This window comes from Amphiprion ocellaris, chromosome 21, assembly GCF_022539595.1.
Source record: "Amphiprion ocellaris isolate individual 3 ecotype Okinawa chromosome 21, ASM2253959v1, whole genome shotgun sequence".
In the NCBI taxonomy this organism is placed as follows: Eukaryota; Metazoa; Chordata; class Actinopteri; family Pomacentridae; genus Amphiprion; species Amphiprion ocellaris.
The window spans coordinates 15,309,466-15,332,973 of record NC_072786.1 but is presented as its reverse complement, the minus strand read 5'-3'; the positions used below and the strand labels follow the sequence as shown (position 1 = coordinate 15,332,973).

Genomic DNA, 23,508 nt, shown 5'->3' with positions numbered 1-23,508 from the left:
AATTTCTGTGTTCCAAAGTTCCACCCTACAACCCCGTAATGTTCTTCTTATAGAGGGTAATTCTTGCTTGTTTTTGCAGCATTCTTGCAGTTTTTCTCTGATGTTGTCTAGCTTTCCCTGTATGATACTCACTCTGGCAAGAGCTTTCCAAATGCTTTTTCAATGGGCACTTCAACCCCGGCAATCTGCCAGAGGCTTGTGATGAAATACAAATATTGGGGGGGAAAAACGGAGGGGGATGTTGTTTGCAGAGAATCGGCCTCTGATGCCAAGCCGGCAAAATTAGAAGTCACTGGAGAGTAATAAATTGAAAGTAAAAGTGATAAAATGATGCTGATGTTATTTTCAGAGTTTGTGGGTCGGGATCGTCCCAGGCAGTTGGCTCTGAACAGCAGCACCACCGAGTACCAGCTGAAGAATGTAGCTCATGATACGGAGTACGTCCTGAGTCTGTATGTGCTGTTTGGATCTGTGGTGGGGCCTGGTATCAGCGCTACCTTCAGAACCTGTGAGTACCTCTGTTATTTGGTATATCTCTTCCCCAGCAGTAGCCATATTGACACTTAATAGGAACACAGCAGCGTCTTCAACAGCCCCTTTTATCACAGCAAACACTTTGGTCTAGTTGTGGCGTTTCATTGCAGGAAAAGTACAGGTGTAATAAATAACATTAAAAAAAAGTCTGAATTCCACGCTGGCTTGCTTGAAAGGCTTACTGGGATACTTGATGGAACTCAGCCATCATAACAGAAATCTATTTCACTTGTGCTTATCCTGCCATGACAAGTCTAAACGTCTGCAGTGAGAGGTCTCACGGGTCTGCTGCTGACACTAATACTGTAGTGTTCTTGTTCTTTCGGTATAGTATCGTCTCATTCATCCAGAAAGTATCTCTTCGTGTGATTGACAAGTATTTCTCGTTGAAACCCAGTCACTGTCATTGTAGTATGTTTCAGTGAGCCTGAGTCAGCAGGGCTGTGAGTCTTCACAACAAAAGTTGACAAGAATTTTAAGTTCACTTAACCTATTTTTCTCCACAGTATTGTGTTTCATTGTATTTGTTTTAAAAAAAAAAAAAAAAAAAAAGCAATTACATTGTTCTGCACAGTACCTGGAGGTCAGTTTGTCTCTAAATGGTAACTTAAAGGTTCTATTAGTGCTATGGAGCTGTTTTCCTATGAGTGGGTTCCTATTTTGTTGATTGAACATGGATCCATGTGGACACAGTCCAGCAAATGATGCCGCACTATTTCTCAGATCTACAGGTTGCACTAATGTCAAGATATTGCACAATAGCAATACAAAGTAGAAGAACACTGTAACCCAGTAAACATAAATGTAAACTAGGCTGGATTTCAAATACATAATAAATTGGCTTTGCATATGTTTTATGAAGAAGTAAATGTGTTCAATACACTGTCCACAATGCCGTTATTGGAAAAATAAGTGTACAAGGGACTGAATTCAACGTTTACCTTCCACATGGTTAACACTGTTTTCATTATTATATATAGAAACAATCATAATTCGACACATTCCACACTGAAGTATATTTTTATTCTGTTAAAAATTGACTTAGTGAGTTGATTAAACTCTTAGCTGTAGATTAATTCAACTCATCATTTTCAAGATTCAAGATTTCTTTGTCATTTCTCTGCATCTGTGTACACACCCACACAAAAAATTGAAATATCATTCCCCCCTACCTGCATCAGTACCACTGAAAACACAACAATGAAGAGTAGGTTGAAAAAGTACTAAATATACATACATAACAAATAGAGATTACTAGACGCAAATAACACAAATAACATGCAAACAGAATAGTGGAGCCTGAGCACAATATGTTGAAATGTTATAAAATATGTGTCAAATTATCTCAAATCAGTCAGTTAATGTTTTTACTTTATACTCTAAAATTAGCTGAAAAAAAAGGTTATATCATGTTGAACTAGTTTTGCCTTTACTGTTGTACAGTGTGGCTGAAAGTGTTAAGCGAGATTAGCACAGGAGTGTTTAAAGCATGACTCTACCTAGCGTCGTGGATGGATGTGTTTGAATGTGGTCAGATGAATACCTTGTTGCATCTGACCAAAATGTAACTTAACCCAACCATGATGTCCTTTCAAACTGACACACTTTGGAGGTCACTTCTATGCCAGGGCAGCAACTTCTGGGCATTCAAACCTGCAGCAAATTTGGGATGCAGAGTCAAAATGGAACATCAACAGCAACCAGAGTGAAAGGGGGTCTGCTCAAGAGAAAAGTCTGAAGGACAAAAATCAATCAGAGGGTTTTCAAAGGAGGGTAAAATGATTTAAAAAGAAAGCAAGAGTCGCAAGTCAATAGACAGAGAAATATTTACGATGTACAGGAATGTGGAAATTGTGCAACTGAGAATGTACAAATTTACATTTATTTTACTACTGTAGCACATTTTAGAGGAAATAATGATTCCTGTATGTGATCAATGGCATTTGTTTGTTTGTCTGTCTGCTTGTTAGCAGGATTACATACAAACCAACTGCATTTCATGAAACTTAGCGGAGTTGAAGAATGGGCACAGGAAGAAACAATTACGTTTTAGGCTGATTTTAGTTAAAACTTTGAGATTGAGCATTGACCTCAGGGATGGATGCACTCTAGAAACTTCTTTCATGTTAACAGTTTATTTCCATGAACAGCTACAGGTTCTTCATGTTTTTTTCTCCCGTTTCTCAGCTCCTTTGGGCTACGTGTCCAACTTCAAGGTAACATCCTACACCAGTACCTCTATAGATGTGGAGTGGAGTCCCATTGTTGGAGCGACCGAGTACAAACTCTCTTGGAACACAGGTGATGTATTTAAACATATTTACTCTGTCGCAGCCCTACCTTAAGCCTGTTTTACTGCTTTAACAGGTGTATCTGTCAGAGAACTGTTAAAGACTCTATATTTACCATATGTAATCCTAATTGTGTGCGCATGCTTTCAGATGATGGCAAACCCCAGTCCCAATACCTGGATCGCAGCATCCTCTTCCACCATATCAAAGACCTGAACCCACAGTCCACCTACATAGTCACCATCCGTGCAGTTTACGGCAACTCGGAGGGACCAGATATCTCCTTGTCTCAACTCACAGGTGCAGAACCGACTTGAGATTTCAGTTAATTTTATTTTCATCATGATTGGTTTTAGATTTAAATAGCTCTGTGCAGCTGTGGAGCCATTATAATTAAATGGGAAGGGACAGTCAAGATCTTCATTCTGTGCCGTGGCACCCTTGTGGTGTCTTAGTTTGACTAACAGTCGTGTACTTTGGCCTTTCCTTTTTAATCACAGTTCCTGTTACTGTCACTTTAAGTATGTGTCAGCAGTCAGCAGGGATGCTATCATTTACGGTTTTAAAATCAGTGTGTTACACCATGCTCCAGGTTTATTATGGTGTAAAATGACAGTGTATGTAAATAAAGCCACATTTGCACATTCAGCTCAGAGATCTTCATGTTTTTACATCAGTTTTTGTCCATCTTCATATGATTAAATTTTACATTGACATTTTTTTGTGTGTACGTTTATTGTTGTGATTCTTTTTGAGAAAATGTTTTTATGGTATAAAAACCTGACATGGCTATATGATGTTACCTTTTAGCTGCAGTTTCGGACTCAGAGCCTGTCCAGGCAGTGAGAGAGGTGAAGGTTGTGGATATCGGGGTCAATTCCTTCACTCTGTCCTGGAGGAGAACAGCCGGGGCTTCTGGGTACAAAATCTCCTGGATCCCCTTCCTTGGTAAGGGACCACATAAACGCTCAAGCATGTGTGCTTTCACTCCAACCCACACTCAGATAGACACATGGGTGTCCAGATGCATATACACTTTACTGTTAATATAATATTTGAATATATTAACTTAAAATATTAGTTTTTGGGGGTGGGGGTATTTGCATCATTTTTTTTTATTACATCAGCTTGTTACTGAGACTTTGCATCATGCTAATTCCTTACTGTATAAGAATTAAAATTATAAAACAGTATAAATGGTTTTACACCTTCATCATCTCTGCATGCCGGGTATAATTTTTCCCTGCATTAGGGGGGGAAGAGAAGTCCCATGTGGTGTCAGCTGTTGCCACCACCTTCACCATCCGCAACCTGAAAGAGAGTTCAGCCTATAAGATCCAGGTGTCGTCCATGGTGGGCAGCAGGGAGGGAAGTGCAGTCCTGGTCACGGCACGCACATGTGAGTGATGCCTGCTCCTGACACTGAAGAACAGTGTGTAGAAAGCCGTAGTATTTTAGAGCTAAGAGATTATCCTTCTTTTGTCACCCTCTTGTAATCTAATATTTACGCATTTGGTGGATATTGATACCAATCTTGTTCAGATCCAGAATTTCTGTAAGTCAGGAGAAGGGAAATAATAAAACTTAGTGTGAAGGTTTTTCTCCAATGACACCTTTACTAATATCTTTTCTCCATTGATATCAATGTTATTAAGTAGACCACATATCAGCGATCAGCAATAGAAACAGTTTATTCATGAGTGTTAATCAAGTTCACTGTTTCCTTAATCATTGTATTGGGTCATATCAAGCTGTAGACACAATTAACAGACAGTCATTCCTGTCCTCGTGTTACCATACATACATTTCCATGAAGTGGTACCTATACAGAATTTAAAATTGGAAGACCACAGGTACCAGATCAGAAGTAGCTATCAGCAAATGAAGGAAACAGTATGAGGAGGCAAAAAGTTGCAAACATACATCCCTAGTGTCCATGTTTGTGCACAACAAAATAATTTAGCCTTAGATTGAAATGTTGCTGCACTTTAGTGTTCACAGACATGCTGTGTCATTTAAGAAAATCCATCAAATATCGCCCCTGATCTGTTTTTATTTGCTCATTTCTTCATTAACTTTTGTGTGTTTCAGTGGATCTTCCAAAAGTGGATGGATTTGCTGCTCTGAATACAACAGACAGCAGCACCGTTCTGAACTGGACCCGTGTGGCAGGAGTGTCTGGATACCTTCTGTCCTGGAGGCACATCTCAGGTTCAACGTTTAACCACACCAATGTTTCATCCTTAATTTAGTCTCACATTAACATTAATGCAATTTTACTCCAGACTTCAGTTACTATACTGTGTAAATTATATTACATTGCATAATGATGCCTATCGTATGCATAAAAAAGCAATATTATATTAAATTCCAAGTATAATATGATTGTTTTAGTAATGATTTATTTCAAGCCCCCGAGTGTTTAAAGTGGATATTCAGCATTAGACATGTTATTGCAATTTGTACTGTGTCAACATGAGCACCGTTTTATTGAAAAGGAAAATAATAAGGAACACATTCATAAAAAAATTATGTAGCACATAGAATTTCATATGTGAAATTTTGCAAACAGCATCCAGACGTATAATTACTTACACAGTATGAGATGTATCACATCACTGTATGATCACACATTATTGCCTCAGTTTATTAAAAATCACTGATTCTGTTCATTAACAGCAACATATGGGGAGGCCAGAATGGAGGGATTGTAGTCTACCAGAATAATATATTTTAGTAATGATGAATGAATTCCCTATTTAATATTCCTGGAAACTCTGCAGCAATGTCTTCTTTGTGTGCCGCTTTCAGTGTTGGAGACTAAAACAGAGAAACTGGGTCCTGGCTTCAACTCATACAAGATTGGTGATCTTCTGTATGGCAGAACCTACATTTTCACCATCAGACCTTTGTATGGAGAAGTGGAGGGACCTATAAGCACCGTGTACCAGAGAATTTGTAAGACTTGAATCCATGAATCTCTGTCTGACAAATGACAATGTAATGAATTATTTAACTAAATATAGACTTACATTTACAATACATTTTCTGCTTATATTCTCATAACGAACATTTACTTTACTATGTCTTTTTGCTGTACTGTGCTAAATGCGTGTCTTTGCTCTGTTGTCTGAACCATACACTGTCATTGCACCACTTTAGTTTGGGCTGCACTATAGTTCAAACTTCATTGAGAAACTGCATCGCTGGTCTGCTTTATCACTTTGTGTTCAGAATTAAATCACTGACCAGCGTGAGTCAGTTACCTCTCCTCTTCAGGTTCAAATTTTGCCTATATAGCTTATTTAACAGCTAATAAAATGAACATTAGCTCGCTCATTTATTAGTTCTACAAGATTAAAGGATAAAAGAACTAGCTTTCACCAGCATATCTATGAAATATGGTCAAACTATGTGACTCTGCATAATAGGAAGATTTTAATTTACATTTCACCAAAATAAAGCTAATGGTACATTATTAAGAATAATGTGCTTGTTTTTTCTCAAAGTAATAACCTGTGTGCATTTGTAAAGGACTGGGAGCAAAGTTTAATATATTGTATACCCCTTATTTTGATCAGTTATGTGAAAACATTTGTGAAACTACAGAGACTTCCTATTTATATAATTCACTTTTAATTAGTTTGTTTAATTAGTTTAATTGATGTTCTGCAGATTAATACTTCTTCAATGAGCATCTACAGGAGGATGTGGTAACTAACAATGACATTCCTTCAGTTTTAATGATACACCCTGATTAAATATATCATTATCTTGAAACTACTTCATAGTTGCTACAAACTCAGCAAATACCTTTAGCAGAATCAGTGCTACAAACCCAAAGAGGGATTCCAGCAGCAGCTGTGGGTTTTTGTTTCCTGTCTAATGTCAGTGCAGTCACTCCTCCCTTTATTGCTGCAGCAGTGACTCAGTTTCACCCCGGAGATCTTTAAAGATTGATTTATTTTTTGGTTTTTTGTCATCACTTATGTTCTGGTTCTGTACATCACAGTGGGACAAGATCACCCTGTTATAGCAGTCCAGCCTGTGCCGGCCACAGCGGCCCCTCATATCACGACTGCCTCCCGCACCGCCTCCATCATCAACACCACCATTGTGCAATCAACCACCAGGACCACCCGACATCCCGTCACCGTGCCACCAACGAAGTCTGTAATAACCAAGAAGCCTCCAGCTCAGCCAAAAGTCACTGAAGCCAAAGTTGCAGCAGCCACCTCCCCACGATTATCCACACTGAGCACAGAGACAACAATTCAGCCACGACCAGGTATTTTCAAGATCCAAACCTAAATAATAATTACCTTAAATCATCTACAGTATATTTATGGTTTATATTTTGTTCTGTTGCGTCAGTATGTGCACAGACCAAAGCAGACATAGTATTTTTAGTGGATGAGTCATCGAGCATCGGCGCCAACAACTTCATCAAGATGAAAGACTTCATATTCCGAGTGGCCACTTACTTCCCTGTTATCGGGCCGCAGGGCACACAGGTTGGTGGCTCAGGAAAAACTTTCTTTCTCTTCTACTAGCTTGTGCTGATGATATGGCTTCTGGTGTTCTTCATTTTGGCTGTGTCTTTGTTTGGGCAATTACAAATTGGACTTGACTGCAGTAATTTTGAATGACAATAGCTAGCCACAAGGTGGATGGGATCGTTAGCAGTGACATAATGTGCTCTTCTTCGCCAAATGGGCAGAATTAGACCCAAATATCAGCAGAAATGACAAATAAGGTACAGTGCCACGTGGAAATAGGAAAAATGGCAGCCAAGGAATATGCAACATATTTTTCTCATGATCCTCAGTGTTATTACACCAGTGTGATGAGAAAAGTCAATATATTGATGCTATGATGACATACATTTTCTTTGACAATCTTCTCTCAGTTAGCCGTGGTTCATTACAGCGACGAGCCTCGAATTGAATTCCGTCTAAGTGACTTCAAAGACAGAAACTCTATGCTCAGGGCTCTCAGAGCACTACGTTACCAAGGGGGCAACACAAAAACAGGTTAGTGACACTATACACTCACTCCAATGTGCACAGTTCTTTGTCTCTGTTTGCCACCTGTCACCAGATGACAGGTAATTCCTGTAACACTCTTTAGCTCCTGCTATTAAAGTCACGGCCTCTAGCAGCTGTCATAATGATGGAGAGGAAGCACACTATATATATTTTGTCCTGCTAACATACAATGTAGATGCACATTGACTGCTGCCATTGCTAGAATCATATAAGACAATCCGTAAGTGTGAAGGATAAATTTAATGTTAAAAAGAATGTCATCACCAGATCCAGAGTTAAATTTGGTCCAGTTTTGTGCTTGCAAGTTGAGTCTACTTAAATTTATCAGAGTTACTGCCTCAAACGTTTGATTATTTTCTCTTAAAACTTTAATGTGTCTCCAGGAAAAGGCATCAGCTATGTCCTGCAGGAACTGTTCCAGGAGTCTCTGGGGATGAGGCAGGATGTGGCCCATGTTCTGGTTCTGATTACAGACGGCAGGGCACAGGATAATGTGTTGCCACCCTCCAGGATTGCACGTGCTTTGGGTCAGTTCTAATGGAAATTATCCTAAAGATTGCAAGTGGGTTTTGTTAATTAATTGTTGCAGCTACAATGATTAAAACAAAACATTCAACTAAATGTAAACACAGCATGCAAATGATCTTCGTTCCTGACTTAGAGAAACGTTTTTGAGCTGTTTAACTGGTGACAAATTCTCATTCTCATTTAGTTAATTCACACTCTACTCAGCTGTGGCTTTAATGGATTTTAAAAAGTCAAATAGCATGACTAGTACAAAGACACTCTTTTCAGTATGAAGGTCTGCCTTAAATGCAGCTTTATTTAAACGACATGATACCACAGATGACAAGAGGAGGATAAGAATGTGCTCTTGAGATTCTGGATGCTGGCATGTTCGTTAGGGCCATAGCAAGACACTTGAATGTCCAAAACGCCAGCATTTGTTGGGCAAGAAATTGTTGACGGTTCTAAATGGATGTGTCTGACAACATGATCTTGTCCCCCAAAATATCCACCAACTTCACCAAGTGTTTTGAGAAGAGTCGGACAACATCCAACACGATGCAAAATCAACCTCATTGACTCTGTGCGTCACAGATGTGTGACTTTTTACTGATTTGTGAACTTACTTTCAATTTGCCTAATATAATCCATTCTGTTGCAGAGATGCTGTGTGTTGAAGCAACAAATACTTAATCCCCTGTGTTAAAAAATGGACAAAATTTAATAAAAAATTACAGACTGTGTTTATATTTTTGTTTAGTGTCTATAATGGCTCAATATTCAGTCTGGATTATCATGTTCTGAATCTGTCTCCCGGTAGGAGTCAGCGTCCTGGCAGTTGGTGTTTCTAATGCAGACATGGAGGAGCTGAATAAAATAGCAGCACCCACCAGCTACAAGAATATTTTCTACTCGCCGACCTTTGATGACTTCCCCTCCATAGAAAGAGAATTTATCAGTAGCATCTGTAGCGAGGAACTCCTGTCTGAGTTCAAACTAAATGATGAGGTGAGACAAAAAGTACTGTTTTTGTTGCTCTTTTGTTTATTTCTTATTACGCTGAGACACAATGTGTTATAGTTCATAAAAGGTTGTTAAGAAGACAACACGTATTTATGCATGATGCTGGTTCTAATGCGTTTAGGTGATTTCATTGTTCTTTTACTCCACTTTGAACACACGTAGGAGGACCACATGTGGAGCTGATTATTCATACATAGTCGCCAGGTGTCATGGTACATGCAGGCACTTTTTCAATCCACACACAAAGACTCTGCAGAAGAAAACACGTCACCATTCCTGACTTCGTTTTGACGTCAGAGCAGTGGAGGACATGACTGCAGAGCGAAATCAAAGGAGTGCACAACATAACCTTCTCTGCCACTGTAGTCTAACTGCAGGGGGGGGCAGAGGGGGCTGAAGCATTTGCCCCTTTGCCCCTTGATGCCCAAAGTGCCCTTTTGTCAAAGTCGTTTTGTTAAATTTGATTCAATTTTGTTTTTTATTTGTAAGTGTGTGTGTGTGTAAAAGTCTTTGAGGCCCAAAATAATAAATAAAACAAAAATAAAAATAATAATAATTCAGATCTAGCCTCGGTCGGTCACATGATCTACGTAGACGTCCCTCACTGCTCTGAGGTGTCCAGGCGCCCTGTAACTCAGCGCTGGTGCTGCTAGTCTAGAAACCAGAGACCCGAGGAAGGACTTGAACAACTGATGGTCCCGTGAGGAGGTTTTGCAGTGGGAACTGTTTGTGCACGGTGTATTTTAGATGACTGACGAAGTGAAGTCAGCATCCTGTGTGCGTCTGACTCTACACACACCTCTCATCAGTTCTAGCCGCTAGTTAACCACACAGCTGCTGAGAGGATAAAGTCTGCCAGGCTTCTTTTTGTTTCTGTATGTTTCTGTTGTCATGGGCAAAGTGCATCAGAGAGATGTATTATTTTACTGTCAGTGAGTTGCAGTGTGTTTCCTGTGTTTCTAGAGGCAATGAGGCAGAGGTTATGTTATTTCACTGAAACTACGTACATGCATTTTCACATAATTTTGGACTATTGCAGTGTAAATACAATAACAATAATAATTAGAAGAATTTGAATTGTGATTTTCTCAGCCTCTCATTTAAAGATATCAGTACTTGTTTGTAACATTTGTATATATAGACAAATTAAATATAATATGCATAAATATAAAATATAAAATTTTTATAACTTTGCTGTCTTGCACAAAGTGGATCGTCAAACTTAATAAAAGCACAAATACATTTAAATACATGATCTCTATATCATTTAATTTTTAATTATTTTTTTCTTTATTATTAGCACTACGAATAATAAAGGGCATATTATGAATCAGCACCATGGAGCAAATCCATGGCTATACAGTATATGTCTTGAAAAGGTATGAAATTTAAAATCAAGGACTCCAGGGAGAGCAGCCACAGTTAAACAGTCCAGTGTCTAATGGTGATCTAAATTCAACTTCAAAATAATAATAATTTGTCACAAATACATTACAACACAGGCCAGGGTTTGAACCACTGGCCTTCTGATCAGCAGGCCTGAGGCTTAACCATTGCACCACTGCTGCACCTTATATTATAGTGCATGTTTAATGGTGTTTCAAATTCATGCTCTGTGTGCCCCCTTTTAACTTTGAGCACCTGCCCCTCCAAAGGTCTCTGCACGGCCCTGAACTTTAGCCAGTTGTCAGGTCCATAATGCATTCATTTTTTTATCTTTATTTTTTTCAGTTTGCTCAGTTAGACACCCCAACTGATGACCCAGAGGAGCTGCTTAAGCCTGAGGGTCCCTGCTCCTCACAGTGTGTGAAGGTTGGTACAGAAACAAATCATCCCCCCTTAAGTCAGGATCATGAACTGTTCAATATTGTATTAAAGAGCAGCTGCTAATCATGTCAATCATTTGTTTTCCCAGGGCCAGAAAGGGGAAAAGGTGAGTTAACTGACGCAGACTAAACTTGTTTTGATATTCTTGTAAAGTACAGTTTTTTTTATTTATTTCCCATATTCTGTCATTCTTTCAGGGAGATGGTTTTGGTGTTGGAGGTCTGGTATGTTTTACCAATTTTTTATTACCTGTTAAATGATTAGCTGATATATGCAGCTAATATATATGCCAACTATTTACCAATAACCGGTGTTATTATTTGTCTCTAGAAATTCAGGCAAAGTCCAGGACAATATGATCCTTTCACATCTTCCAAAGGAGAGAAAGGAGAGAGGGTAAGAATCAGCTCACACATTAAAACTTAAAGACACATACTTTAATGCAAAATTACAACAACTAAGCTGGCAAGTATTCAAAATTAAAGACAGAAAATTGTACAAATGTGTGAAAATATGGTGTGAACTAGAGTGTTTTTACTGTCATACATCCTTTGAGTCCGTTACAGTTAAAGGTCATCTGTTCACTTTATAAAATATAATTGCAATTATACTGTTTTTATACTGACTCTCTTATAACAGCGTAGAAATTGTGTGAGTGTGGCTCTGCTGTATGAGTGTGTTATTTCATTTTCTGGACTGACTGTCGTGTCTTAATTTGCCAGGGGCCTCCTGGAACAGATGGTATTCCTGGGTTGCCAGGACGACCAGGAAGAACTGGACCCCCGGGTTCTGCTGGCCAGCGGGTAACTAAATTCAGAAAGAACAAAACCTCACACTGACTTGATCTGAACCTGAAAATAAGATTACTCCTTTGCTTTTTTTCAGGGCCCTCCAGGCGTCCCAGGTGACATGGTAAGATCAAAATGCCAAACATTTTTATAAAACGAAAACCTGTCCATGGATTAAATGGTGGCACAGTTGACCTAAACTCAGATGATCCAGTATAAGTGTGTTTGAATGTGGCCAAGGTCCTCTGTTGATCTACTGCCTGTTCTCTCTGCCTTTCCGCTGTTAGCAATGCAAAAAATAATAATAAATATAATACGTAATAAAATATCAATGCTTCAGCTTAATAACAGGAAGAGATAAGACAACTTAACGAGGGTTTATATTTCTGTAGAGACAGAAGGCGTATATATCAGTGTGTAATTTCTAAGTGAGGTGGAGATTTGTAAGGAATATCAAACACTGTGAAAGTATTTAGGGGCTTTTTTGTACAGTGTACTGTAAAAGAAATGTATATAAAAGGAAATATGGTAGCAAACAAGGAAAAAAACGTTTTGATCAAAAGTGTCCATTAAAAAACTGCTAGAGAACAGTTATTCTGTGTGTTATTAAATAGTTGTTTTAATAATTTACTCATTTGCTTATTGTAATTGAATGCAAAATAAACATTAAAAAAAGAAAAAAATGTCCCTTATACAATAGTACCCACCTTCGAATGACAGGCATGGAAGGTTACAGACTAATACCTGAAAAATAACAGACAAATACAGTAAATATATTAGACCTTCTCAACATAGCACACAGGATAGAGCAGGACAGTAAAATTTGAATCCTGACCTGAGAAATACATCATCAGTGATAAGCTAATGAACTAGGTGAATTGTACTCATTTTAATGAATAGTAAAGCCACATGTAAAGTGCATTAAAAACAAAAACCAGAAAGAAAACTAACATTTACTTACTAATAAATGTGGACATCCAGTTAATTGTAAGTGCAGTCAACTGAAGAACAAGCCGTATTTATGTGAGCTGAAAACAAATTGATGTAAGCTAATGAACAACAAAACATAATTGTACAAAATGTGCAATGAGTATGACTGAGCCTATGTGTCGGTGAACCCAGTCACATTCCCAAACATACCTCTCTTTGAGGCTTAATATCTACTAAATTATAGATTTATACTCAAAATAATCACCACTACTCAATGATCAGGATGCAAATTAACTAGTGACATTGTGATGATTTTTTATGATGGTTTGTTGAAATTTATGTAAATGCTTTAAACATTCACTTAATAGAAAAATGGAGGTGATTCACAACAAATAATCCCAGAAGTCCAATTACTTTACATTGTCACTGTCTCATTAACTATTAATGAATTGTTCCATCTCGTTTTTATCTTTTCTCATGTGTCTTTACATGGCAGGGTCTTCCTGGACGCACTGGTCCGAAGGGACAAAGAGGAGAAAGAGTAAGTCTAACTCGTGAAGTTAAATTGCATTAAAAGGTTTCTGCCCAGATTGAAATACATGACAGCTGTTGACTGAATTTATCTAAATTTAAGATTTAAGTGCTGTAGCAACAACTGATAGTAATTAGTTCCGTTGTGTATCCAGATTCATGCTATTTTTCATGTTTCCACTCAGGGAGAGCCTGGATACGTCATAGCCGGCACTGATGCTAATTTTGTGCCTGGACGAAAAGGAGAACCGGGATCTTCAGTAAGTCCTAGAAATGTCTTCAGGAGTTTCTCAGAAGTCAATTTTATTGCAACTCAAGTATTATTCACTGCTTGTTCCAGGGTCCTCAGGGGCCTCCGGGTGTATCGGGGGTCAACGGATCTCCAGGCCTGCCTGGCCAGCCAGGACCACCAGGGTCACCAGGAACACCTATTAAAGTAACAGAAATTTGAAATATGATTCATAGCTATTGAAAAATCAGTGCAGTGTGCAAGCTGTGCACACGGTAACACCCCATGTTTGTTGCATACATTTTTCATGCACCACCATATTCGTATATACTGTGATTGATATTTTATAATGTTTCATATGTCATGGCCTTTCATTACATCATATCATGTCAACACAACTTAGAGTATTCAGCCTGAAGTGTCAGAAAGATATTTTGACAGCAACATAGCTGAACAAGGTTGGTTTTACTATTCATACTTTTTTTTAGGGAGATCCTGGAGAGCCGGGAGCTAAAGTAAGTATAAAGGCTGTCTTCTTCTCTTTTTAAATGTTTGCATGGCTTTTAAGGAATGAATTTCTTCAATTACTTTCATTTCACTTTAATGAATTTTGTCTTCTTGCATATCAGCCTATTTTTTAAAGCCACCGAATCAGTTATTTAGTTATATAATATGCACTGTTTCTTTTTATATCTGATAAAATTTTCATTAATTTTTGAAAGGGTTTACGTGGGAAGCAAGGCGCAAAAGGAGACAAAGGAGAGCCGGGAAAAGATGTAAGTATGGTGACGAAAGGCATTGTATAACGCAAATTAAACATTCAGAGTGCCGTTTTGAAAATGATGTGTTTGTGTGTCTTCTTTGTTTCCTTCTTACTGTCTCTAACACACAAACTGACCCACACACACTCTCCTATTCAAACTACTGCAGGGTATTGCAGGTTTGCCTGGTCCCATTGGCATCGACGGGGTACCAGGACTACCAGGTCAGAAAGGAGAGAAGGTAAAAGTGATATTAACTGCAGCTTTTGCACTTGACCAGTCTACTGAAATTGCAGAAATATCCACCTGGATTTGTTGCCTGCTCAATATGAATATTTTGCAGGGTGAAGAAGGAATTGGCATACAAGGTATTCAAGGTCCGCGTGGAGAACCAGGAGAGAAGGTACATGACAGCGCAGAAACAGAGCACTAAATTCATTCATGAGCTTGACGTTAAAGAACCCGGATCTTCCAGACTGGGGAAGCCTCTTGGATTAGAGGTTAAACATGTTCAAGAACCTCAAAGAGAAGTCCTGTTGCTTTTTATCTGAAGCTCCTGAGATTATCCTGACCTGGATGACTGAGAATCCACACAGACATAATCACCGTTTGACCTTTTGTTTTGCAGGGAAATATTGGCTTAATAGGACCAGTCGGCCCAAAGGTACCAAACACTAACCATAACATGAAGTTGCATGTTTATTGCATGTGATGTATTTTTGTTCAAGTAAAAAAAAATTATTATTATTATTTTTTTTTTTTGGAGAGTAATATATTCATGCAATTTGTCTTTTAAGGGTGAGCGTGGAGAGCAGGGCATCCAGGGAATCATCGGACCTCGGGTGTGCACTCCATCATTAATCTCCACTTCAATAACTAGCAATGACATCTTGCATGTTTTACCCTGAAATGCATATGAATTAATTCCAGTTCCTTCTAATGAGGTAAAACCAGAGCCATTTAACTAAGGCTGAGCCCTGTATAAGAATCAGTGATGAAAGGATACAAAGCAAGTGATTTATTTTTACCTGCAGGGGAAAAAGGGATTCAAAGGGGAGCAAGGGGACAAGGTGAGTTCATCCCACGCACAGATTAATTCTCAGTTCTCTAGTTTTTAAGCTGAAATATATTTGTTTTACAATTAATTTAACAAGGTGAAAGAATCAAATTAATTCAGCTAAGACTAAAGCTAATCAACGGAATAAAATGGTGTGTTTGTGCGCATGTAGTTGTCAGTGTTAAATTAACAAAAGCTGTCTTTTCTTATTAGGGAGAACAAGGAGAGATGGGACCAACAGGCCCACAAGGACCAACCGTGGGTGACGATTACATCTTATAAAATGTGACTTAAATTTACAATATACATGTAGCAACTTGAGGTTGGTATTTTGAAGAGCTAAAAAAAATCACTTTTTCTTCATGTAATTTAAAGGTCAAATTTCATGGCTTCTATATTCATTTCACATAAAGTTGAATATTTCAGACCTCTTTTTGTTTTATTATGATGATTATGGCTTATAGCTCATGACTATCTCAAATTCTTAAAATATTTTCTAATATCAATCAAAGAAAAATTATGTAAAATACAGAAATGTCCAACTTCTGAAAAACATGTTAATTTATACACTCAATACTTGGTTGGGGCTCCTTTACCACTAATCATTGCTTAGTTATTTAAGTCCAGGTTGCTTTGATAGTGGCTTTCATCTCATCTGTATTTTTGAATGTTTGTCATCTTGCTCTTGACAACACCCCATATGTGTTTCTCTGAGGCTCAGATCAGGTAAGTCGCTGGCCAATCAAGCACAGTAATACCATGGTCAGCAACTCATTTTGTAGTGGTTTTGGCTCTGTGGGCAGTTGACAAGTCCTGCTGGAAATGAAAAACAGCATCTCCATAAGGCTTGTCAGCATATGGAAGAATGACATGCTTTCAAATCTCCTGGTGCATGACTGTGTTGACTTTGGACTTGATAAAACGCAGTGGATCAACAGCAGCAGATGACATGACACACCAAATCATGAAAGACTGCGGAAACTTCACATTGGACTTTAAACACCTTGCACTCTGTGCCTCTCTGCCCTTACTTTAGACTCAATTTAGAACTTCATTTTCAAATGAAATGAAATATTCACTTTCACCTGAAAAGAGGGCTTTGGACCACCAAGTAACTTTCTGATTCTTTTTCTCCTTAGGCCAGGCAAGACACTTCTGATGGTGTCTCTGGTTCAGGAGAGGCTCGATATTTGGAGTGCAACAGTTATAGCCTCTTTCCTGAAGACGTCTGTACTTTGTGGCTCTTGATGTACTGACACCAGCCTCAGTCCTTGTGAAGCTGTTCCAAGTTCTTGAATCGACTTTTCTTGACAATCCTCTCGAGGCTGCAGTCGTCCTTTCAGCTTGTACACATTTGCTGACCACACTTTTCCCCTTTAAGCCAACTTTTCATTGATATGCTTCGATACAGCACTCCATTGACAGACACCCTTTTCAGCAATAGTCTTCTGTGGGCTGCCTTCCTTGTGGAGGACATCAATGATCATCTTCTGCACAACTTTCAATTTAGCAATCTTCGCCATGATTGTGGTTGAATTAACTGAATTAGATTGAGAGATAAATGTTTATACTGCAACACTAGATTTCTGATTTTCATGAGCTGTCAGACATGAGCATCAAAATAATAAAAAACAAAATCTTAATATATCACTTTAGGAAACCTGCATAATCATCTCTCTCCACTGGCTCACCTTAGCATATTATAATCTACAAGTTTTAAATTCACTTTTGGTTACAAAAAAAGCCTGGGGCTTTTTGTTAATTTGGGAACATGTCTGAAAGCTGTTTGGAAAAGTCAGTGATCCACTAATTAATATCTGTTTTCTAGCGTCTCCAAACAGACATTTAGGTTGATAAATGAGCAAATGAGGCAGTCACTTTGTTCTGGGTTTTGAAGATTATGCTCTATCGGAGATGTTCCTGATTACATACAATCACGAGCCAAATTGTCAAACCTCAGTGGGTATCTTTAGCAAATGGGCCATTTTTTTCCTGCTTCAGTGATTTTTAATTTGCGGCGGCACAGAAAAGATTACTGCAAAAAATGTCGTCATGAGGACCATCTTCCTGTCTTTTGTAATACAGTTTGCATTTTTTTAACTCAAAAAGATTAGCTTGAAAGATAAAAACACTGAAAACAAAACAAAGATTTGGTTTTAATTTGTTGGGCACAAAATGCAAATTAACAGCTTTTGATAGGGAGGTGTTTAGTCATCAGATATTACATAGAGAGTTCAAAAATATTTTACATTTACCTCGACTTTTCTAGGGACTGACGGGGCCGATGGGGTTAAAAGGAGATGAAGGTCCAAGAGGAATCCCTGGAGATCCTGCCAAGGGAGTAAGAACACTTTCACTCATTTAAACTCTATAAATAAAAGCCCTTGTTAGCCAGCGCTCAGTCATCTGTCTCCCATCACAACAGATAATTGGTCCAACTGGAAAAAAGGGCGCAAGGGTAAGTCATCATTTCATTTCTCACCACTAATCTTCCACTAATTTGATCACAACTTGGAGCTGTATAACTCACTCTTACATATAGAAGTTTCTCTTTCACATGCAGCTGAATCAGAAATAAGTTAAACATCCAAAATAACATTTCAAATCTTCAGTATTTGTGTATCACATTAAAATTCTCGACTAAATAAGCGATGTTCAAGATCAAACTTTGAAAAAAAAAAAAACCCGAACTGTTAATTATTAGAGGTCCTAATGAATCAGCCTCATCAGGACTGTGCGTAGATATGATCTGGTTAGATCTGATGACATGGTCTGCCTACATAAGCACAAATGGAACACCTGTCATCAAATCACTAAACTTCTCTCAAAGTGTTTGAAAATATGTCCATGTAGGTAACGATTCGTCAGTTGAAGTCGGCCATGGGAGTTCTTTTTTTCTGCTTTTTCGATCTTCCCAGTGAAGTCAATCCATTAGAAATTCTCCTGCCTCCAAATATACTGTGGCCTCGCAAAATATTTGTAAAAGGAACATTTCTTCTATTGGCATAAGCTGCCCAACTACAGATTTGAGTTAAATTGCTGAGGGCAGAAAAAGAGTTAATCATCTGCTGTTTACGTTTTACCAGTTTGTTTAAGACGTTAAACTGCGTAAACAATCTAACTTCAGCTGCTGCATCACCTTGTTAAATTTTGTCACGACCTCACATGTGACTTGTCTTGACCAGCTTCAAATAAGTCCATCACCCAGAGGGATGTGATTCTCTTGATGTTTCATTCCATGGAAAGGGCGTTAATTAATTATTCGGGGTATTCTTTCACACTCAATCCTCTGGGCCCGCTTATCAAACACAATTAAGATTTTCTGTCATTAGCTTTTTCACTGGGACTGAATGCTACGCTGGATGGAGCCTCTTTAATTTCAGTCCACTGGCTGCCAGTGAGCGTGAAGAGAAGTTTAGCCCGCTGACCAGGCTCATATTAATTGATGTGTATGTGTTTGTGTATGTGCGTATTTTCTGCCTGCCAGGGAGACATCGGTCCAGTTGGTCCAACAGGCCCTCAGGGAATAAAGGGAGAACGAGGAGATAAAGGAGAAAAGGTTAACATGTTTGGTCATTTTCAGTCAATAATGTAAAAATAGCGCACATACATGTTAAATGCAGAATAAAAAGATATGATTTTTAATATGTGGATGTGGTATGATGTGATGTGTTCAGGGTAGTCCTGGTTTTGGGATTCCAGGACAGCAGGGACCGAAGGGAGAAAACGGCGAGAGAGTGAGTCATTTCAATGATATAAATGATATAAATCCTCTAAAAATGAAGCAGGAAACAACAGTTGATTGCTGTTGTATATCTGATATTTTTTTATCATTCATAGGGAAATGTTGGTTTATCTGGAAAACCAGGACCAAAGGTGAGTGAAAACATCACATAAAGCTCCTCCAGTTAATATTTCTATATTTCCAATGGCTCAAATGAGTTTGTGTAGCATGAATGCTATCACCAGTAACTCCTCCTCTGACGTTTACAGTTATCCTCTGCTAACTTTTAATATTTTTTACCTCTTTGTTTGGGTTTTCACCTTTTTTCTTTCTTGGTTTACTCTAACTGCTTTCAGCTACCCAATTTTAAGCCACAGCAGGCAGCTGTTTTCAGCAAAAAGGCTCCAACGACTCACTGCATGTCATCTACACAAACAGCAGGCCGACAAAGTTAGACACACACTGGTGAATATAGTGACGGATTTAGTGAATGCTGCACTTACACTCGCCAGGTGATCAGAAGCACAACTGAAACTGAATGCTAGTGTTACTCTTTGTATCTTTGATGCTAAATAATCAATATTTTTCCTCACACCAAGTTGTTAGTTTGGCTATTATACTACATGTGAGTGTTACATGTTGTTCTGCCTCCCCCATGTGGACAAAAATGTATACGTACTGTTGGGTAATCTAAATACGTCAAGGATTCTATGTGTTTTGGGGACATTCCTTTACAAGCTTTCATTGTAACTGTTAATAACTGGAATTATCCATCCATCCATTATCTATAGACAGCTTAATCCTCATTAGGGTCATGGGGGGCTGGAGTCTATCCCAGCTGACTGAGGGTGAAGACAGGGGACACCCTGGACAGGTCACCAGTCTATCTACATATAGAGACAAACAATCACACTCATATTCACACCTACGGACAATTTAGAGTTACCAATTAACCTGAGCATATTTTTGGACTGTGGGAGGAAGCCAGAGTACCTGGAGAAAACCCACATATGCTCAGGGAGAACATGCAAACTCCATGCAGAAGATCCTGGGAAGGCTGGGAAAGTTTTAAAAAGATGTAGATTTCTACTAAGGTTCTGACTTAGAGGTTGTGTCTTTGCTCAGGGGCAGGATGGCTCTAAAGGTGACAAAGGGAGTATTGGCTTCCCTGGCAATCCTGGAGAACCAGGATTAAGAGGTAAAGATGTAAGTAAATCCTGAGTGGTTGTTACAGCACTGATGAAAGCACAATTCAGATTTATTCACTTATTTACCTCACACTGGGAGAATGTATTAATTAAATCATGGGTACAAATTGAGCATTGAGGATGTGATTTGCAGACAAAATGTTAGATTTCAGCTGTAGCTCGGGAGAATGACAAGCTCTGTTTGTTCCTTTATTTCAGATATATACTGTATCTGTTGTGGTTTTAAATTTCCATTGTAATACTGATGACAGTTACTATAAATTTTGTGTTTAGGGTGTGTCTGGAACTAAAGGAGAACAAGGAATTAAGGTTTGTTTATTTGAACCTTTTGTTGGGTTTTTTGATCAGCATTTGAACATTCAACCATGGATGTTTGCTGTTTTAGTAATAATTTTAGCATCAAAAATGACCTCACTGAATGTTTCTCTTTCACAGGGTGAACTGGGACCAGCTGGAGAACCTGGTGACAGAGGAATCAGGGTATTTTTCTTCAGCAACAATATAATTCAAAAGCAACTTAAGCAGAAGCTGTCTCCAAAAAGATGAGATATGACAGACCTTGTGGCACTAGCGGAAAAAGCAAAATGTTTTCAAGTTCTGATTGTAAAACTTTGACTAGAAATCCCATTAATCTTCTTGTCAAAATCAAAGCAAACAACAATGAAGGTTTAAGCGAACATAAGAGAACAATTCATCAATAATATGGTAGGAACAAAACTGAAATCTGCTCTGCAAGCCCCAAACATTTAGGTTGACTTTGATCATGAAAGGTTTGTTCACCACCACCCAGTGTGCTATTATGTAATATAAGCTACCATTCAAAAGTTTGAAGTCACTTAGAATGTCCTTTTTTTAAAAAAAGGAATGCAGTTTTTTTCAATTAAGACAACATTAAATTAATCAGAAATACAGTCTAGACATTGTTAATGTGGTAAATGACTATTCTAGCTGGACACGGTTGATTTTTAATTGAATATCTACATAGGAGTACAGAGGCCAAGCTAATGGTGCTGAAAGGCTAATTGATGACTAGAAAACTCTTGTGCAATTATGTTATCACATGAATAAAAGTGTGAATATTCATGGAAAACATGGAATTGCCTGGGTGACAACAAACTTTTGGATGGTAGTCTATATTTTTATAGCAGCATACTACTTGTTCCGTTTTTCTGTAATTCAGTATTTGTTCATATCGCATTCCAGTTCCCTCTCAGTCTCATGTTATCTTGCAGCTGTTTTCACTTCCACATTTCACTCTCTGAAAGGACTCTCACTAAGCAGCCATCAAGCTGTTGCAGCTGTTATGCATAAATTTACTCACAGTAACATTGATTCATGCACTTTTATTTGTGCATTTATTGCAAAACACCAATGTGAGGCTATATGCTCTGTTTTTAATTTGATTCTCATTGGTCAGGGTCCACTGGGGTTACCAGGACGACCAGGGGACCCTGGAGAAAAAGGCGACTTTGGGAAGCCTGGTCTGCCTGTAAGTTCTCTGACATGATAATTAAAATAATGCTACACATCTTCCAGCTGTGTGTGTGTGTAGGGAATCACAATGTTGTGTATATTTTAGCTGAACTTGTCAGGCTTTAACATAGCCTGTATTGTTTTTCATTTTTGAAGGGCACTGAGGGGAACAAAGGTGACAAAGGAGAGCCGGTATGTTTGTATCTGTGATCTCCCTAACTGATGATCATGTTGTTTCTCCTGCTTGACTTTCTTTGTTTATTCTTCAGTGTCAGTCACCATTTCACATCTTTGCAACCTGCTTTCCGCTTGTGACTTCACGATTTCTGTTTAGATACATTGAGTAATTAACTCAGACTTTTTGTGCGTGCCACCCTTCAGTGCACCTACTATTGTTCTCTGTGTTGCAAATATAGAATGTGTTCAGCAGTGTGACATTTCAGATTTTAACTGTGTTTTTGTCCGTCTTCGTTTGGTCATGCTGACGTTACCACAAAGGGAAAACCTGGACCTCCGGGAACACAAGTAAACAAATCTCTATTGTTGTTTCTGACAACTTCTAATCAGTTCAGCCATGTTTGACAGAGGCGCTTAATAAAGGAAAAAAAAAATCCCAAATGAGCTGATTAGCAAGCTAACTTTTGATTTGTCATTCTGACTCACTAGATTATTACAGACAACAACATACTGACCAGAGTGATTAAGGTAACTTGAAGAATAACAAGCAGCACACTTTAATTAATTAATTTTTGTAAACAAATTGAAAATTCTGTCCTTTCCTATAGGGAGAGCCTGGTCAGCCTGGTGTGAGAGGAGAAACTGGTCTACCTGGGCCAAGAGTGAGTATCCTATCAATTACTTCACATGTGCAATCCCATCAAGTATCAGATAGAATAAAGGTAGCATAAAATTAAAATGCCAGTTGTTGTAATCCTGCTGGTGAGACCATTTCTGTTAATTGCTTCTCAATATTTGATCATTGAAACAATTAGCTCATTGATTAGTTTCCCGTCAAAGCATTACAATCATTATAAATCTAACAATTTCGATGTAGGAGTGTGTGACATTCCTCCGTTCATGAATGCTTATCTCATAAAATGTGTTATTATTTGCTGTGTTGTTCTGTACACTACAGTGGTCATCCCTAAAAGCAAAAATCCCAGATATTCTCTGGTTCTCTACTTCCTAAACATGACAGTTTGCTGTTTATATCTGGTTTCTGTAATTGTACTTTTATGATCTCTGGGGCGAGGATATACAAAACACATTTGAAGACATGTTCTCGATCATAAAAAATATCAAACAATCATTGGATGACAAACATAATTATGAGTTGACAAGTTAATTAGCCTTAAATGCACTTTTTTCTAACTAATACTACAGTATTTGAATATTTATATCTCTACAGGGTCCAGAAGGAAAACCTGGATTACCAGGATCATCTCTCGTATGTATATGCATCATTTTAACCCTTTGATGCACAGTGTGGGTCAAGAGATACCCATTTTCCATTGGATTTGGATCACTTTTGACCCATGTTGTGCATCAAATGGTTATATTGCATGTGCTGTGATAGT

The 23,508-nt window shown here is 38.3% G+C and overlaps 1 protein-coding gene across 5 annotated transcripts in view; it reads left to right on the top strand.

The window, feature by feature from the left end:
- The window catches only part of col7a1l (collagen type VII alpha 1-like), a 75,294-nt gene that overhangs the window by 16,868 nt on the left and 34,918 nt on the right, over positions 1-23,508 (top strand). For all 5 annotated transcript variants that reach the window (XM_035950154.2, XM_035950152.2, XM_035950153.2 and 2 more), the window contains 43 exons: positions 350-508; positions 2,722-2,835; positions 2,976-3,125; positions 3,636-3,773; positions 4,078-4,224; positions 4,917-5,036; positions 5,637-5,783; positions 6,838-7,113; positions 7,200-7,339; positions 7,735-7,858; positions 8,257-8,400; positions 9,201-9,388; positions 11,135-11,215; positions 11,319-11,336; positions 11,428-11,454; positions 11,561-11,626; positions 11,953-12,033; positions 12,116-12,142; positions 13,445-13,489; positions 13,665-13,739; positions 13,820-13,915; positions 14,197-14,223; positions 14,431-14,484; positions 14,639-14,710; positions 14,813-14,872; positions 15,098-15,133; positions 15,267-15,311; positions 15,504-15,539; positions 15,740-15,784; positions 17,796-17,867; positions 17,952-17,984; positions 19,014-19,085; positions 19,204-19,263; positions 19,367-19,402; positions 20,376-20,456; positions 20,732-20,767; positions 20,894-20,938; positions 21,876-21,947; positions 22,088-22,123; positions 22,430-22,456; positions 22,598-22,636; positions 22,717-22,770; positions 23,340-23,378. In XM_035950154.2, the coding sequence (XP_035806047.2) occupies positions 350-508; positions 2,722-2,835; positions 2,976-3,125; positions 3,636-3,773; positions 4,078-4,224; positions 4,917-5,036; positions 5,637-5,783; positions 6,838-7,113; positions 7,200-7,339; positions 7,735-7,858; positions 8,257-8,400; positions 9,201-9,388; positions 11,135-11,215; positions 11,319-11,336; positions 11,428-11,454; positions 11,561-11,626; positions 11,953-12,033; positions 12,116-12,142; positions 13,445-13,489; positions 13,665-13,739; positions 13,820-13,915; positions 14,197-14,223; positions 14,431-14,484; positions 14,639-14,710; positions 14,813-14,872; positions 15,098-15,133; positions 15,267-15,311; positions 15,504-15,539; positions 15,740-15,784; positions 17,796-17,867; positions 17,952-17,984; positions 19,014-19,085; positions 19,204-19,263; positions 19,367-19,402; positions 20,376-20,456; positions 20,732-20,767; positions 20,894-20,938; positions 21,876-21,947; positions 22,088-22,123; positions 22,430-22,456; positions 22,598-22,636; positions 22,717-22,770; positions 23,340-23,378 (3,440 nt within the window). The remainder of the gene's footprint in view (positions 1-349; positions 509-2,721; positions 2,836-2,975; positions 3,126-3,635; positions 3,774-4,077; positions 4,225-4,916; positions 5,037-5,636; positions 5,784-6,837; positions 7,114-7,199; positions 7,340-7,734; positions 7,859-8,256; positions 8,401-9,200; positions 9,389-11,134; positions 11,216-11,318; positions 11,337-11,427; positions 11,455-11,560; positions 11,627-11,952; positions 12,034-12,115; positions 12,143-13,444; positions 13,490-13,664; positions 13,740-13,819; positions 13,916-14,196; positions 14,224-14,430; positions 14,485-14,638; positions 14,711-14,812; positions 14,873-15,097; positions 15,134-15,266; positions 15,312-15,503; positions 15,540-15,739; positions 15,785-17,795; positions 17,868-17,951; positions 17,985-19,013; positions 19,086-19,203; positions 19,264-19,366; positions 19,403-20,375; positions 20,457-20,731; positions 20,768-20,893; positions 20,939-21,875; positions 21,948-22,087; positions 22,124-22,429; positions 22,457-22,597; positions 22,637-22,716; positions 22,771-23,339; positions 23,379-23,508) is intronic.